At 45.0% G+C, this 17,337-nt stretch overlaps 1 protein-coding gene across 1 annotated transcript; it reads right to left on the reverse strand.

Moving 5' to 3' along the window:
- Nucleotides 1–11,633: 11,633 nt before the first annotated feature.
- Nucleotides 11,634–17,127, reverse strand: BHLHE41 (basic helix-loop-helix family member e41). Its single transcript, XM_050968828.1, has 5 exons — nt 16,772–17,127; nt 16,438–16,501; nt 16,056–16,163; nt 15,621–15,732; nt 11,634–15,214 (listed from the first exon to the last, which is right to left on the reverse strand). Exons 1-5 carry the CDS (start codon nt 17,005–17,007, stop codon nt 14,214–14,216), a joined length of 1,521 nt encoding a protein of 506 aa, XP_050824785.1. The 5' UTR covers nt 17,008–17,127; the 3' UTR covers nt 11,634–14,213.
- Nucleotides 17,128–17,337: the final 210 nt, after the last annotated feature.

Consider the following 17,337-nt stretch of genomic DNA (forward strand, 5'->3'; position numbering starts at 1 on the left):
ACCGCCCAGTCCTGCAGCAGCAGCTCTGTCACCTCACACACAAGTACTGTACTTTGAGGGAGGAAGAAGAGGGAGTGATGTCAAGGCAGATTTATTGCTAGGCAACAAATAATGCTTCTCTCTTTGGAATCCTGGAGCTTCTTCAAGATGCAATGGTTGAGGGAATGATCCCCCTGCCACCACCCAGGACTTTTGTGAAGCCCTGTTGCACACTGCACTGAATCCAGTCACTGAGGTCTTTAGCAGCATATACCCTCTTTAAAATAAATCTTATCTGATGTGTTAGATAAAATAAACCCTTCACATACTCTTTGGGTACATGCACAAACTTTAAAAGCAATATATGTAATTAATTGATAAAATAACCTGCATGGACACCCCACTGCAGAATGTTGCATGTGTGTGTACAGATAGGTATTTTACGTATCACACACACACATTTATAGCATTTATATAATGTTTTATATCTTCAAAGCTTTGTAGAAACAGTATCTAGCTAAATCTTACACTGAAATATAATAAAAATATTTGATATTTGAAAGTACAGTTCCTCTAAGCATCCTAATGGCTTCCAGAGCAAATGTGCTCAATTTACAAATAAAAAGATGGGTTTTCTTTCTAACTGCCAGGTTTGCAAACTCACCGTGAGGTCTGAGAGTCAAGATGCCTGTGTGTTGTCCTCAATTGTAAAGATTCTGCAGGTCACCTTCTGCTCTCAGTTGCAGATGAGCATCCCTAGGACAGAATCCGAAGACAGAATTTGGCCCTCACATCTATCATCTTTACTCATGAGTACTCAAGTAAGGGGGACTACTCACAAAAGGGGTTGGAGGACTGGGCCTGTATGGCCTGATCCACAATCCATTCAAGTCAATTCAATGAGCTTTGTACTAGGCCCTAAGGCCCCAGTCCCACAGCTAACAGCATGTGGGCAGACTGTTGCACTTGTGTGGTGTAGAGGAGCTCCATTAAAGTGAATTGGACTGTGTGCAAGTGTTGCAGCCTGCATGCTGTCAGTTGCAGGACTAGGGGTCTTTGATAACCATTCTGATGAAGTGCAACAGGAGTAGAATCATGGCTGAGGAATGCAGATAGGACTTCGAATACCCTTGGGAAGTCGATTTTCTGCTGAGTAAAGAAATGCCATTTTTATATAGCTGTTTTCTCAAGTAGACCTGCTCCTTAGAGAGTGCTCACTAGTGAACCATTTCTATACTCTCTCTCGTTTCTTTTTGATAACTGGTTCTATGGGCTCCGCGTGGTTCAAAGCATTTTTTAATGAAAACTAGACTCATCAAACTTTGTTAATGAAGTGAAAAAATCAGACAGATGAAATTGAGAACTTTTCCTTTTGAATCTACAGTGGTGGGTAATTATGCAAGTGGCGCTACCTGGGGCAGAGCTGAGCGCTCCCACAGAGCCCCACTGATCTCAATGGGAATCCACACAGGTACAGGGCTCCATCCATCATAGCTCATTGGAGGATCAGAGCCTTGGTTTATATAGGCCAGTCACCCCGCTATGGTCAATCGAGTGGGGGGGGGGAAGAGTACAACTGCATTTCTATTAAAAACCAAAGTGCCCAATGTTAAATTTAAGAAAGAAGATTTCATCTTGGTGCAAATGGTTTGTAGACGCTGTGTTGTGAAAATCAGTGTGGGTACTTTTAAACTCTATCAGCCTAGAAAGGATCAATGTGTCTAGATGGGGGTTGTGGTAGATAGCTCACCAGCAGCACCCCGTGTGAGGCTGTGGCCAAAAGAACTAATGTGATCCTGGGGTACATAAAACAAGGGCTCCTCAAGTTGGAGTAGGGAGCTTAGTTTACCCTTAGCGGTAGCGTTACCGCTGCTGAAATACAGTTCTAGTGCCCTGTAGCGGGGCACACACCCCACTACTGCCTTTCCACACCACAGAAACTGGCTCAGACTCTTCTGGTTGTGTATCCACTGTGCCATTTAAATTCCCTTCACCAACACATTCACAGTCCCCATGTCTGTGTACGATATCCTCTGTGCTTTCAGCCTTCTTCTCAGGACCCAAGAGGAGCAGAGGGACTCCCTTCCCTAAGACCTCTGTGAGACTGGGCTCAGCTCACCCTGATCGTCCCTCCCTCTGGCGCTTCCTTTCTGTGCCTCTTTATCAGTCTTGAACTGGTTAGCTCACCCAGCCCACTAGCCTGATTATCTAATTACCTTTAATTACCCCAATCAGCTTTCTCTGGGGGAGGGGGAAGGGGAAACTAATTGGTGCACTCTGATCACTTGGACATTGTCACATGCCCACAATTCAAGAAGGATGTTGATAAATTGGAGAGGGTTCAGAGAATAGCCATGAGAATGATTAAAGGATTAGAAAATCTGCCTTACAGTGATAGACTCAAGGAACTCAATCTATTTATTTTAGCAAAGAGGAGGTTAAGGGGTGACTTAATTACAATCAATAAGCACCATAGGCGCCAACTCCATGGGTGCTTCAAGGTTGGAGCACCTATGGAAAAAAAAATAGTGGATGAGCTCCTCTCCCTCCCTCGCAGCGCCTCCTGCCTGCCACAGATTTGCTGTTCAGAGGCTTGCAGGAGGTGCTGGGGTGGTGCGAGGGGAGGGTGGAATGGGGCAGGAAGATGTGGGGCATGGGTGGAGTCGGAGTGGGAGGAGGTGAGGTGGGGGAGGGGCCTTAAGGGAAAGGGTTAGGGTGGAGTGGGGGTGGGGCCTGGGGCAGAGCAGGGGTCGAGCACCCCTGGGAAAATGAGGAATCCAGTGCCTATGCTAAGTACCTTGTGTTGGGATTGTTCACCCCACACTTGCCCGGAAAGAGTTAATGTAGACTGAGAAGGGAGCTAATTAACCCAACAAGCCACAGCTGAGGGGAAGCAGGTGGCTAAGTAGTCCCCTGACTAAGTGAGGGAGTCCAGCTGAGGAGGAACGAGCTGGGCTTGGTTTAGAAAGACAGGAAATGGGAAGCTGGGGGACTATTGTGAAAGATGGAGGTCACCCTCTGGGAGAAAGGAGAAGTGTTTGGAGGCTGCAGAGACAGGTGCCTACAGTTACTCCCTGGAAGGAGGGAGTTAGTAGACTGGAAAACTGATGGGGGGAAGTGCCAGATGGTAGGGAAGGAGCTCAGGGAAAGGCAGTAAGTTCCCGAAGGGAACAGACCTTAGCTACTGACTAGAAGGTCCCTGAGCTGGAACTGAGAGTATAGGGTGGGTCTGGGTTTCCCCACCAGCCACTGAGGAAGTGGCACTATGAGGCAGTGAATGAGAAGATTACCTAGGATTGCTGAAGGAAGACTGATAACCCAGAAGGAGAAAATGTGTATAGCAACCTGGTCGGCCTGCTGAATCACAAAGAGGTAGCAGCAGCTCGTAGAGCAAGAAAAGGGCTGCACACCAAAAGAGAGGGAGAGACAGCATGAAACTGCAGGAAGGGGCATTGACCTCACAAAGCTAATCCCTAGACTGGCCAGGAGGAGGTACCATCCTAGCGGTGAGTAGAGCACCCCATCACATACCTACATGGGGAACTGCTATTTAATATTGGGCTCCTGAGTCTAGCACCATCCAATGGTCTGGAAGTTGAAGGTAGACAAATTCAGGACTGAAAATAGGACAGAGTTTAACAAAGAGTAATTAACCACTGGAACAATTTATCAAGGGTCATGGTGTATTCTCAATCATTTTCTACAAGATCTGCTCTAGGAATTATGTGCGGGGGGGGAAGCTGTGGCCTATGTTATACAGGAGGTCAAACTAGATGACTAGAATGGTCCCTTCTTGTCTTAGAATCTGTTTCTTGGGAAATTTTTAGATTTAAAAAAAAAATACAAAGCTGGATAGTGCCAGGAATAAGTGGTGTGTGAATCTTCTGTTTGGGGAGGCTCACATGCGAGTGCCAGAAGCTCCTAGAAGTGTGTGTGGAGGGGGAGGCACAGGTGCATGGACTGTGGCCCTGTTCCCAAGGCCCCTTCCCCCTGAAGTCCCCTTTCCCCCATCTGCTTACTCCTCTCTGTCCCTTACCCCTGATGACGTGCTGGCTGCTCGCTCCTCTCCGCCCCCTCCCTGAAACGAGGGGGTCGGGGACCCTGGGGCCATGGCACTGTCACGGAGTGTGGGGGAGTCTGGTCCTGCACCCCTCTTCCTGGGACTCACAGTGACTCTCAGCCAGCCAGTAAAACAGAAGGTTTATTGGACAACAGGAACGCAGGTTACAGCAGAGCTTGGAGGCACAACCAGGACCCCTCAATCAAGTCCTTCTGGGGGTTCAGGGTGCTTGGATCCCAGCTTAGGATACCCTGAATTCGACCCACACAACCCCAAACGAAACTGAAACTAGCCCCCTCCTGCCGGCCTCTTCCTTTGTCTAGCTTCCCTGGCAAAAGTGTTGACCTCCCACCCCCCTTGCCTAGCTCAGGTTACAGGCTCAGGTATAGTCCATCCCCTGAAGTCCTCCCCTGCTCTCCCATCCCCCAAGCAGACAGTCCCTACTCCATCACAGGCACCATCAATTTTTCCCTGCCTTAGGCGATTGATGGGGGCTGGGAGAGGGTGAAGAGGAGCAAGTGGAGGGTGGGGGTGCCAAAGAGGAAGAGCTGGAGCCAGGGAGGGGTGGAGCACAGGCAAGGCCACAGTGCAGGCACTGATGGGCTCCCCCACTTCTATTGAGCTTCACTTCTGGTGCTCCAAAGGTGGCAGCAGGCCAGCGTGCTTCTGGAGGGGTGACCCGTGCCATGGGTGGCAAGTTTGTAGAAATTTTGGTGGTGCCCAGAACCCGCCCCCCAAAGTCCATCCCCACCTGCCTAAGGCTCTGGGAGGGGGCTTGGGAGGGGGAGGTCTGGGGATTAGGGTGCAGGAGGGGTGCAGGCTTTGGGATGGAGTTTGGGTGCTGGGTGCAGGCTCTGGGCTGGGGCAGAGGGTGAGTGTACAGGCGGGGGTGAGGAGTGCAGGCTTTGAGATGGAGTTTGGGTGCAGGCTCTCGGGTGGGGGTGTAGGAAGGGGTGAGGGGTGCAGGCTCTGGGAGGGAGTTTGGGGGTGGGAAAGGGTGTGGGGGAGGGGGTGCACGCTCTGGGAGGGAGTTCAGGGGTGAGGGCTGTGGGGCTGAGGATGAGGGATTCATGGTGCAGGAGGGGGCTTAGGGCTGGGGCAGAGGATTAGGGTGCGGGGGATGAGGGTGCTGGCTGGTGCTGAGGGGTTCATGGTGCAGGAGGGGGCTCAGGGCAGAGGGTTGGAGTGTGGGGTGAGGGGTGTGGGGCTGAGGATGAGGGGTTCATGATGCAGGAAGGGGTTCAGGGTTGGGGCAAAGGATTAGGGCACGGGAGGATGAGGGCTCCTGCTGGGGTGAGGCATTTGGGGCATTGGAGAGGCTCAGGGCTAGGATGGAAGGGCAGGGTAAGGGCAGCCTGCCTTGCCATTAGTGAATGGTGGGCACTAGGTCCCTGGGGCAGCAGACAGCAGTTCTGCCAAGAGCCGTTCTACTCCGGCAGGCGTGTCGCTGCTTTCTGTCAAGCAGGGACGCAGCTGCAGGGGGGACACGCAGGGGAAGGGGTGGAAGGCCGGGGCTGGGACCTGCTCCAGGCAGGGACGTGGCACGGGGGAGCCCCACGGGGGCCGGGGCCCAATCCAGGCAGGGCTGGGGGAGAGACCCGGCTCCAAATATTGCTGGAGCAGGGCACCCGGCCCAGAATATTGCTGGTGCCTGAGCACCGCAAATGTATATAACCTGCCACCTATGACCCGTGCTGCATCCACTGCACTTCTGGTCACATGGCCAGCCTTCTTGAGTATGGGGGCTGGAACAGTTTATGTAGTGAGGGTTCTGAAAGCTATTGAATCAAACTGTAAACCCTGTATATGATGGAAACCACTTCAAGCCAGGGGATGCAGCAGCAGCACACCCAGCACTCCTATTTCCAACACCTATGTTTTTTGGGGGTAACTTAGCCTCCCTGGCCTCTTATACGTGCTGCGCATAGTGCCAGCCCCTTACAAAGACGTATAGAAGTGGGGGATGGGGACAAGACTCCTCATCATCTTTTGCTGGCCTGCATAAAATCAAGCAATCCTTGCTCTCAGGGAGGAATAGCTCCTCCCCTACTCGTTGACACCACCCACTCTTGAGCACAGGCCAGCAGAGCGGGACCAGCACACAAGGAGAAGCAGGCTACACCCCACTAAAGCGTGATGGTAGCAGGTATGCTACCACTGGGCACCCTGTGAGCTCATTGTGACAGAATGGTTTCTATTGCTCCACATGGGCAGGGCATCAGCTCCATGTTGCCCAGAGTGCAGTGACAACAGGGGCCACAGTGAACTTACTGCTTATGACAGATTGATGACTCTGTGCGATGGGGTGGTCACCTCATACTTGCCTAGAGGAAGTTAACAAGGCTGAGAAGGGGTCAGTTAACCAGATAGGTGGCCTGAGTAGCTCCTGATTGATGACAAGGAACAAGCAGGGATAGTATAAAGCCAGGAAGTAGGCAGCAGAAGGGGGCTGCAGCAAGGGAGTCTGCAGCCACTCTGGATGTTAGAGAAGACAGATGCCCAATGGTAAAGTAGAAACCATGGGGATCCAGGTCCTGAAGACTTTATCCAAAAGGGAGTGGAGCAGAAGTTTGAGAGGGGATGTAGGAAAAAGTCTCCAGCAGAAGTAGTTTACAGTCAATCTCTGGGAGAAGGGAGGTTTGTCTGGACCACCGAGTTAAGTTGCCAGCAGTTACTCTCTAGGAGGAGGGAGTATGAGCTAGTAAACCCAAAGAGGGGGAAGCCAGAAGGAATCCAGGGAAATAGCAAACAGCGTCTGGGAGCATGCAGACCATAGGTGCTAGACATAGGTCACCTGGACGGGAACCCAGAGTACTTGGTAGGCCCAGGTTCCCCTACCAGCCACTGGGCAAGTGAGAGAGACTGGGCAGTGGAGCATAAGAATGCCTGGGACAGTTGTCCAATGTGGCTTTACTACCCTAGAAGGGGAGGGCTATAGTGACCTGGCCAGAAGGCCAAATCATGAAGAGTAAGTCACAAAATAGGACTGTGTAGAGTCCCAGAGAGAGAGAGAGCAAGAGGGGCAGTGGGGACAGTGAATGACTGACAGAAGCGGGGTTTGGACCTGGAAAGAACCAGTCCCCAGAGCAGCCAGGGGGAGATGACCAAGCAGTGAGAAAACCCTGTGACACTCTGGAAACTGAAATCATGTATCCTCAAAACAGGTACAGTGAGTGATGTGGCTGTGCAAATTCCCCCATGCTGCCCAGCCAATGTGTGTCTATCCTGACCTGAATGGCCATCTCTAGGAGCAAGGAAAAGCAATCATTTCTGAACTTCTTGGCTTTTTACTGAGACTGCAGTGTTGCCAATCCCAAGTGATCAAAAATCATTAGCTCCCTCCCCCCAAAGTTGTGATTGGCTTAACAAATGCAAAATGGATTAGTCATACCGACTTAGAAGAGGGAAAATGAAACAAAAGGAGAGGGACAAAAACATATAAATTAAATTCAATGGAAAGACTCATTGACAAAGGGAGTTTAGGTCAGACCATTAGTGAACATGGGTAACAGCTAGTATAAGCCTACAGTTGTCCTTTCATACACTGCTCTCGTTGCCTTCAGTGGAAGTTACTGTATTACATTTCTTAGGTTTCATCTATACTGTATTTACTTTATACATAATAGACTCTCACTTTAAGGCCAGAAGGACCTATCATGATCATTTAGTCTGCATATCACAGGCTACAAGAACCTCACCCATTCATTCCTGCAACAGGGCCATAACCTCTGGATGCATTATGGAAATCCTCAAATCTTGGATTTAAAGATTTCACGTTACAGAGAAGCCACCATTTACTCTGGTTCAAACCAGCAAGTGACCCATGCCTCATGCTGCAGAAGAAGGTGAAAAAAACACCAGGGTCTCTGCCTCTCTGATATTGGGGAAAATTCCTTTCCAACCCCAAAGATAGTGATCAGTTAGACCTGAGCATATCAGCAGAACCCACCTGCCAGACGTTTGGGAAAGAATTCTCTGTAGTAACTCAGAGCCCTCCCATTTAGTGTCCCATATCAGGCCAATGGAGATATTTGCTTTCACAGCCACATCACATTGGCAGCTCATACTCATTCTGTGTTCGACCAATGCACCCAGGTTTTTCTCTTCCTCTTTCACTTCCAACAGATAAGTCCTCAGTTTATAGCAAAAACTCTTGTTGTTAGTCCCTAAGTGTGAGACTTTGCACTATTACATTTCATCCCATTTCTATTATTCAGTTTTCAAGGTCATCCATATTTTCTTGTATGATATTCAGATCCTCCTCAATATTCGTCCTTGAGGAACTCCACTAATAACCTCCTCCAGCCTGAGAGTTTATCTTTCAGTATGATCTAGTGTAATCTTCCCTTTAATCAGATTCTTACATACCTTTCAATTCTCGTATTAATCCCATCTTTTCTAATTTAATAAAAATATTTCCCATGTGGAACAGTACCAAATTAGATCTACTGCATTTCCATTTTTAGAACAGTAGTTATCTTCTCAAAGAAAGAGATGAGGTTGGTATGGCACAAGCTACCTTTTGTAAAACCATTGTATTTTATCTCAATTAACTTTTTCCTCTGTCTTTAATTACTCTTGTCTTTCAAGATTTGTTCTAAGATTTTGCATATAATTGAGGTCAAATTAATAGGTTTGTAGTTTTCCTGATCACTTTTCCTTTCTTGAATATAGGTACTATATTTTGCAATTCTTCAGTCATAAGGTATCACCCCAGAGTTTACGGGATTCATTAAAAATCCTTGCTATTAGGCTTGCAATTTCAAATACCAATTCCTTTAATATTCTTGGATGGACATTATTTGGACCCCCTGATTTGGTCCCATTCAGCTATTTGAGTTTGGCTTCCACCTTAGGTACGGTAATTTCTGCTGCCATATTGTTGTTCCCCTTAGCCACCCTGCCATTGCCTCTAAGACATATTTAATTATCTTTAATCTTCACCTGTCCTCAGTGCTTAAGAGTCCCATTCCTTCTTTCCTTGTTTTCTTTTTATTTATATAGCTAAAAAGCCTTTTACTATTGGTTTTAATTTCCTTTGCGAAGTCCAGCTCTGCTTGGCTTTTGGCAATTCTTACTTTTTGCCTATACCTCCTTACTTCCAAGAGGTGGCTTTCTTTGATGATCCTTCCCTTCTTCCATTCCTTGTAGGCTTTCTGCTTTCTCTTAACCTGTCTGAGATACTTATTCATCCTGTTTGGTCCACAACCCTTCCCTATGAGTCTTTTCCCCTTGCTTGGGGAACCTTTCATGCCACCATGATATACTGGATAAATAATACCTGTTTTTCGAGTTTATGTAAGGAAAATACATTTGCCAATATATTACGGTCTATGAGAAATACCTTATGAAGCAAGGTATGTATAAAAAATATCAAGCCCAGTCCTGCTTTCTAAAAGTCAGGAAATACAGAAGTGGGCCCACAAATGATACCAATATAAAAAAATCAGGTGGGAAACACAAACTTGAATAATGTCTAAATATGCATTTCCACAAGAACAAATATAATTTTGTTTTTAAATATCAGTTTCATGTCTAATTTTTTTTAACTGGAAGAAAACATGAAAACAAAATTTCTTCAAATAAAGCTAAGGCATGGAACTGATAAAAGCCAGAAAATTCATAATTAAAGCTCTTAGATTTCCTTCCACCATTTGTCTTTTGTCCTCTACAGGGATATATTATCCATTTTAACTGTGAAGTTTTTTGATGTTTTTGTTAAAGCATTAACATTACTGAACTATCCATATTTTCTCTCTAAATTTTGTTTCTGCAACAGCTTTAAAGAGGATATCTTGAAGATATAACTGGGCATGAACTTTAACATATTTGATGCAATGACTAATAAAATAATTATTCCTTTTACTGCACCTGTGAACATTGAAATTGATTAAAACATAAAATTTAAGATGTTGGGATAGGGTTACAAGCCAATGGAGCCTAAAGTGATACTAATACTAATCTGTAACTCCTATTCATAGAGAGTAGGATTTTCTAAGAAGCCATGGACCTGATCGACACAATTTTTGTGCTGGTAGTACTGTGTCAGTTAAGGATGTGATTTCCCACCCCCCCCCCCAATATAATTATAGCAGTAGTGTAAACACAGTTATACTGGTAAAAAGGTGCCTTAGACCAGTATAGCTTATGAGCTTTCCTATATAGAAATTAGCTACATCAGTATAAGCACATTTATCCTGGCACAGTTGCATCCACAGTGTGGTGGTGGTGGTGGGGAAGATATACCATTATAGTTAAAGCAGTACAACTTGATGTGGACACAGTAATGAAATGAGGACAGACACATGCATGGAATTAAGTGGCATGCTCCAACTTTTATTAAACTTTAACATAGTGGAGAAATGCTACCCACCCATCACCCTCACTCTCCTATACCAGGCATTTGATTGGTTCCAGTGCAAGTGGCTTTACAGGGCTCCTACCAGGGGTAGACTCTTGTCAGCCTAACTCCCAGGACTCAGCTCTCTGAGTCCTAACACATTCTGCCCAATGAGGGGGACCGAGGGTGCAGAAGGATGGGGACCTTGCTCTGCGAAGGCCACAAGGTCTGACCTCAGACTGCAAAGGCCACAAGGTCTCACTCTATCCCATGATCCCAAGGCCCATCACTAAAATCCCAGGTCTTTTACCTCTGGGAACTATTCATTTTATCCTCTTAAGAGCACCGGAAACTGACCACAAGTTGCAATGAATTAAGAACTCAACCCCAGTATTTCAGTTAGGTACTAAGAACATTCCTACTTAATCCACTGTGGCTTGAAGGTGCTGTGAGGAAGATGAAAAGTTCCCTGGTCCACTGCTAATTAATCCATGGGAGAAAAAGATCCTTCCTGACCCCCAAACAGGCAATTGGCTAGATCCACAATATCTGTCAGGCCAGATTCCCTTCCTAGTTCAGGGTAGTTAGCATGAGGTTGCTGAAAGGGGCTCCATATGGGCCCCTTTCTAAGTTAAGTCCCAGAAGCTGAGGTATACTAGCAAATTAGCACCCTCTCCCCCAGCTGGCCAGAGTACCAGAGACTCCCACTGGCAGGAGTCTCTTCCCTTGCTGCTAGGAGTGTTCCCTGTCACAAGCCCTGTCAAATTTCGTTCACCCATTGGGACAGGTTGAGCATTTTTGTGTATACTGAAAGCCTAATTGAATTTCACTCCTCTGACTCTACTGAAATCCCAGGCACAGAACCTGATCAAAAGGCCAAAGGCCACTGAAGTCAATGGCAATCTTTCCATAGACTTTGGTGGGATCTGGATCAAACCTATGAATAACTGTTTTCAACAGGATTACTTAAACATGGTTGCAGGAGCTGGTCCATTATTAATATTTTACAATAAAATCTCAGAAGATATTACAAGTAATGAAAATGTATACATAGTTTTATATCAATTCATTGAATCATCTAGCTATCTATAGTGAATTAGTTTAGCTTAGCTTTACTGTAAAACCATGTAGACTTACTTGCTCATAATACCATCCGAGTTGTTTAAAATAATGTTGTTACTTGAATTCTTTATTTTGTTTCCGTATTTCTAAGGGAGATTGAAATTAACATGGCTTTTTTTTTTTTTTTTTGAAAATTTGCTACTATATTTGTACTCCAGCTAGATCCAATGTTAGTGCAGCTATGAAAACAGTTTGATTGTTAATTGGTACTGAAGAACCAGTAGAGGGAGCACAAAACATTGTTTTTATATTTATATCTTATATAAACTCTCCCTACTTTTAAAAAAAAAAAAAATTTCTCAGGAACAGGATGATGAAATTCTAAAAGGAAAAAGCCCCAAATCTCATCTATATTAAAACAGTTAAGGTCTTTAAAAGAATATTTTCCCATACTGTAAATTACTTGATTGTATCCCTATAAAGCTGGACTTTTTTACAATATTTCCAGTTTCAGATAGAGATGATTTTCCCCAACATTTATTAAACTAATTATCAGATTTTTTATGACAGGTTGATGGCATTAAAGTGTGATAATTATGGACAATTACTAAATATGTACAGTATCTATGTGAATTATGCTACATTTTATCATTTTAAAATGTAGAATGAATATACTGCAAAAAAGTATAGAACAATTTAAAATATAATTAGAAATGTGTGTGCATGCATGCTTTATGCAGTGCTTTGTGTAATGTACACACTATAAAATACAATTCATTAAACTCAAAGAAAAGTCTTTGCATATTTTAAAAATGGTTTTGCATTTGTTTACAACATAAATTTCTATCTGCATTCACACTAGACATTTTTAAGGTTTGCTATGCATCCATTATGCTGTATTAATGTAGGAATTTTTAATTACTAGACAACCCCATGTTGTGTATTAAAGCTTTTATTCCTTAGTAAGACTTTTTTTAAATCACAAAATAGTGTGTAAATATTTAGATAATAGAATTTGTGGAGTGCTGGAAAATACTGAATATAAAGATTGATTTCTAATATATCACATACTAAACTGTTCTAAAACAGCTGTTTTCTTGCAGACAGTATTTATTTTTTAAATAATTTAAGACAGCATAAGCTTGTACCAAGCATAAGCATTGTAACAAAAGTGCAACTTTTTTCAGCAAATCCTCCCCAAAAATATTTAACTCAAAATATCATTAACACATTTTCTCCCTACAAAAATAGCATGTCAGACATCATTAATTGGATGTATTAACAACTATTTACATACAGCCATTCTGCAGGCTAGTAAGATTTTTTTGTAACGTTGTTTAAACACAGCGTTTGAGGCAAACAGTAGCAACAGCAGCAGCAAATGCAATCAAACTGACTAACAGACCCAGGATACTTATTCACTCAGTCAGACAGTTGTGTCTCACCTCTTACATAACATTCAAGTGAGATTTCTCACAGTGCTACCTTGGCAACAAACTAAAAATATCTAGGCAAGGTCTTGTTTTAAGCCTTATTAATAAAGCTTTATCTGTGTGATTATCTGTACAGTCTCCAGAAAGGGAAATTGTGATATCTGGAGACTGCATGGGACCTTATCCCATATCTTCTAAGCATTTCCAATTAAAAACTGAGATGTTTAATAATTTCCTCCAGTTTTTAATTTGGGATAAAATTAGTTCAAGGTTGTCAGTTTTTTTTTGTTTTGTTTTGAGTTCAGTGCAGAAATGTTTGTTTTATAAAGCAATGTTATAAAAACTCAGGAAAATACTGAAATTAAATAAGGACAGGTGGAAACAAATGCACTTGCTATACCTCTATACCTTAGCTAAGAAGAAATCATAGCATAGGTCTGACCCTCTAATCCTCCTGCATCCAAAACTCTGACTGAAGCCAGTAGCAACTCTGGGTACTCAAAGCACTGAAGGACTGGGCTCAAGATCAATTCATTCATGGTCCATTTATCAATAAAGTGCGAACGTATGTACTTAAAACTCACCTTCTCTTTCTCTCCCCTATTCTGATAATGAACCAATCCAAGTCTCTAAAACAAGTGCAAATTACTAAGTGGAACATAGAGATACCATTTCAAAATAAGGTGCAACATTTACTTTAGAGAAAAGCATATCCTTACTATTTTTTCTTTCTTTTCTTTAATGTATTTATGCATTTATAAAGCCAAACATTAAAAAAATACTGAGTAGCAAATGTAATCCTTAAAGATTCTCAAGCAGTGGCAGAGGCCTCTAGAGTTAAGCACCCCAACCCTAGGTTGAGTCAGATACTGTATGATCTTCATTTGCTTCTATATATTATTATTATTAATACACATATCCAGAGAGGCCATAACCATAGTCTGTGACTCCCAGGGCAACTTTTTTTGCCTACCCACTTTCAGATGTCACTGACCCTCTGGCTTACAAAATGTTTGATTTGAAGCCTGTCTCTATCTGCTCCCTTTTGGTAAATGTGGAGACAATTTGGGATTCTCTGCGAAACACAGAAATGCAAATGATCTTTTACACTAGAAAAACGGGGGGGGGGGAGAGGCAAAAACGCAGCAGGAGAGAACACCAAAGAAATTAAACCACAACAGAAACATCGTGCAACTCTATTACACTTTCTCCTTTAAAACCACAAAGTGGGTGGGTGGGTTGTTTCTGATTGTCGCTGTTATTATTTATTAGGATGGGCTCCTTCTTCCTCCCTACTAGGGAACATGGGTGGGCTGAATCCTATGTCCTGTAGCACCGTTCAGGGGCTTTCCTTTCCGGGCTGCAAAAGATCTTCCGGGGAGGGAAGGTCACTGTCCAGGCTGGGCCCAGTCTCGCAGGCAGCAGCGAAGAGATGGGGCAGGTGGTGCCCAGCAGAGACCACGTCAAGAGGCAGAAGGGCCGAGGCAGCGGCGGCGGCAGCTGCGTTCGCCTTATCAGCCGGCGTCAGCACCGAAGACAGGCAGGGGAAGGCGGCGGCGGTCTGGGCCGGGATTCCGGAGTAGAGCAAAGGGATCGGGGCGGCGGCCGGGTACAGATATTTCTCCAGGTTGCTCTTGTCCAGCAAGGGCTGCATGTAGGCCGCGGCCGCGGAGGGGGAGATGAAGTAGAAGGGCAGGCAAAGGGGGGCGGCGGCGGCTTGCGGGCCAAAAGCAGCCCCGCCCCCGCCGAAGGCCATGAGGGAGCTGAGCAGGGCGGCGTCGGGTCTCAGCAGGGCAGCAGCTGCCTGGTGATCCGGGCTCAGCGTGGCGGCGGCTGCAGCAGGGAGCGTGGCGCTGCTGCAATCCAGCTTCAGCCTCTTGGGCGCTGGGGCCTCGTCCCCGGCTGGCTCCTGTTTGATAGTCACGCCGGGCAGCCCAGCCGCTTGGCCTTTCTCGCGATCCGGCCGGCCCTCGCTCTCCCCCCCATAGCCGCTATCCGTGTCTGTGTCGTTCTCCCCGCCGAGCTCCACGGGCGGGTGAGTCCGCTGGATGACAGGGACGCAGTTAGTCTGAGCCTCCAGCTTTTGCCCGGTGCGATCTTGTGCACAGGAGGAGGAGGATCCTTTGCTCACAGGGACCTGTGGAGTCAACAGCTGGGGGCTGGGTAAGAACTGAGTGGAAACCGCGTGCAGATGGTTTACGAGCTGGGCACATCTCTGCTCTCTGGGAGTCCAGCTTTCAAACCTGGAGAGGTATTGCAAGACTTCTTTGGCGCACGTTTGAAATCCCGAATGGAAAGCATCCAGGTCGCACTGAATGGGGGACTTCACAGACCGCTCCCCTGTGATGGAGAATATGGGAGGAGGGATGCAAAGAAAAGTCAACATAAAAACAGCTGCTATCACCGGCATGGGAGTCCCTGCTATTGGGCTTGTTCTTTTAAGTCAAAACAAAGGTAACTTCGATGATTTCTTAGGGAAGTCTTTCAATCCAGGCTACTTCTCCTAATGGGGCACAAATGCCTATATTTGCTGGGAGTTAACATGGCAGTGTGGCTGGTGACATCTCATGGGAGGTCAGCATTTTGGCCGGATAATACCCTAAGCATTTTATTATATTCCTTTCAAAGCACATGAAAAAAACTTCAAAGGACTGCCCCTATGAATTATAGTATTATGAGATCTCCAATTTAACAACCTGTGTCTCCTGAGTATGTTTATGTTCTGGCTCTTCTGAAACTGACTTACCATTCTGTAAAGCAATTATATTCTGATGCTGTTGCTCCGTTAAGGCTGTTAAAGCTTTCAAGTGTTTCAAAGTTAATTCCAAAACTACAGCTTTCTCCAGATGCCCCAGTGTCTGAAAAATAGGGGGGAAAGGGACACTTGGTTACTAACACAAACACAATTGTCCATTATATTCTGTGTCCCTAACTTCAGGAACCTCCCTTTGAAAGGAGTATTATATTTCAAGCTTCTGGTTTTACATAAGCATGTTAGAAATGATCGCTGCTTTAAACTGAATCACATATATATACACCTCTGTAGAAAACCTTTACCATCCAACACAAGTCATACTTTTTCAGTTCTAAGGTTACTGTCCTTAAAATTTAAGATAATCACAAAGAACATATTGTATAATTCTTCCCACAATGAAATTATATATATATATATACACCTTACCGTCAATTTCAGATGCTCTGGTAATAAATCTTTTAGCTGAGCAATGCATTCATTAATCCTGTCTCGCCTCTTCTTTTCTATCAATCTATGTGGTAGTTTGTATGTTTCCTAATTAGTAAAATCAGGAAAAGCCAAGTGTTACATTCACTTAATATGACAATCAAAACAAAACAAAAAAAATTTTCCACATGTAGTGCAAATTGCAAGGCGTGTATAGCTTTCCCTTGTATGCTTGTTATCCAGTAGGCACACTTATAATTCAGGGAAAGTTCAAAGGGAAGAAACTCGGATGCGGTTATGGGTAAAGCTATGCTATAAAAATCATCGAACCCCAATTAAGTATTTAGGCAGGTCATGAAGAGCTTCAGAAACTTATTCTTACCTTACTCTCGTCTCTTTTCATGCCTCTTTTGGGTTTGCACAAATATAAGGATGGATAGTCCAGTCTGCAAAAATGAAAGAGATCCAATGGTAGTATGTCAATGAGCTACTTATCACTTTCATAAGTGGGAATATATACATACAGAAAGAGAAAAAACATAAGATACGCATATAATATTGCACAGCTCCAAAGATAGTCCCCGACTGCAAAAAAGGAGGCAAGAATCAGACACCATTTAAGAAGCATCTATTTTTTCAATGCTTTATATCAGTTTCTTAAGAAGAAACGAAACACTAGTGATAAGAGACAGAGATATATTGCACTGGCTCCTTACCCTATAAAATCCACATGTTCTAGCAACTGCCTATCTTGCAAACGAGGGATTCCTTCATCCATGTTTGACAACAGCTGATTTTTTTGTTGTTGCTTTTGATTGAATCTGTGGGATGCTGAGAGTCTTTGGAGATCTTTGAGCAAAACTGCGCACATGCAGCCTCTGTCTCTCTTGTGCACCGGGGAAAGTGTGAAGCAGTTTGTCTCCCCTCCCCTCGCTGTCTCTCTCCCACTCATACACTCACAGTCACACACTGTGCGGATAGTTTGCACTCACTGATCAGTGTTTGGCCACAGGGCACGCGCGTCGCCAGCCAGACCAGCACCCAGCTCACGTGCGGAACGTACCATACAAGCTCCAGACTAGGGGTTTGGGTGGGAGGGAGAGGAGGCGGGGACAGCTGCTCCAGGCGACCGGAAAAGAAAAACAACTTTGTCCAGCTATTCATCTTCCAAATGGCAATGCAGTCAGCTGAGGTTTCCTCCTGTTAGGAAATAAACGCAGCACTCCTGATCATGGTGCATTTAGTGTCTGGGGATTGGTTGCTCTTCAGTCTAGCCAGTTTA

Source organism: Gopherus flavomarginatus, chromosome 1 (assembly GCF_025201925.1).
Source record: "Gopherus flavomarginatus isolate rGopFla2 chromosome 1, rGopFla2.mat.asm, whole genome shotgun sequence".
Taxonomy (NCBI): domain Eukaryota; kingdom Metazoa; phylum Chordata; order Testudines; family Testudinidae; genus Gopherus; species Gopherus flavomarginatus.

Excerpts from the sequence above, each read along its gene's own strand:
- BHLHE41 (XM_050968828.1), bottom strand. The coding sequence starts at position 17,007 with ATGAGTGGGAGAGAGACAGCGAGGGGAGGGGAGACAAACTGCTTCACA. Across the intron at positions 16,164-16,437 it reads TGAAAAGAGACGAGAGTAAG|GAAACATACAAACTACCACA; the intron begins GTAAGAATAAGT and ends TTTACTAATTAG. Across the intron at positions 15,215-15,620 it reads TATAATTGCTTTACAGAATG|GGGAGCGGTCTGTGAAGTCC; the intron begins GTAAGTCAGTTT and ends TCTCCATCACAG.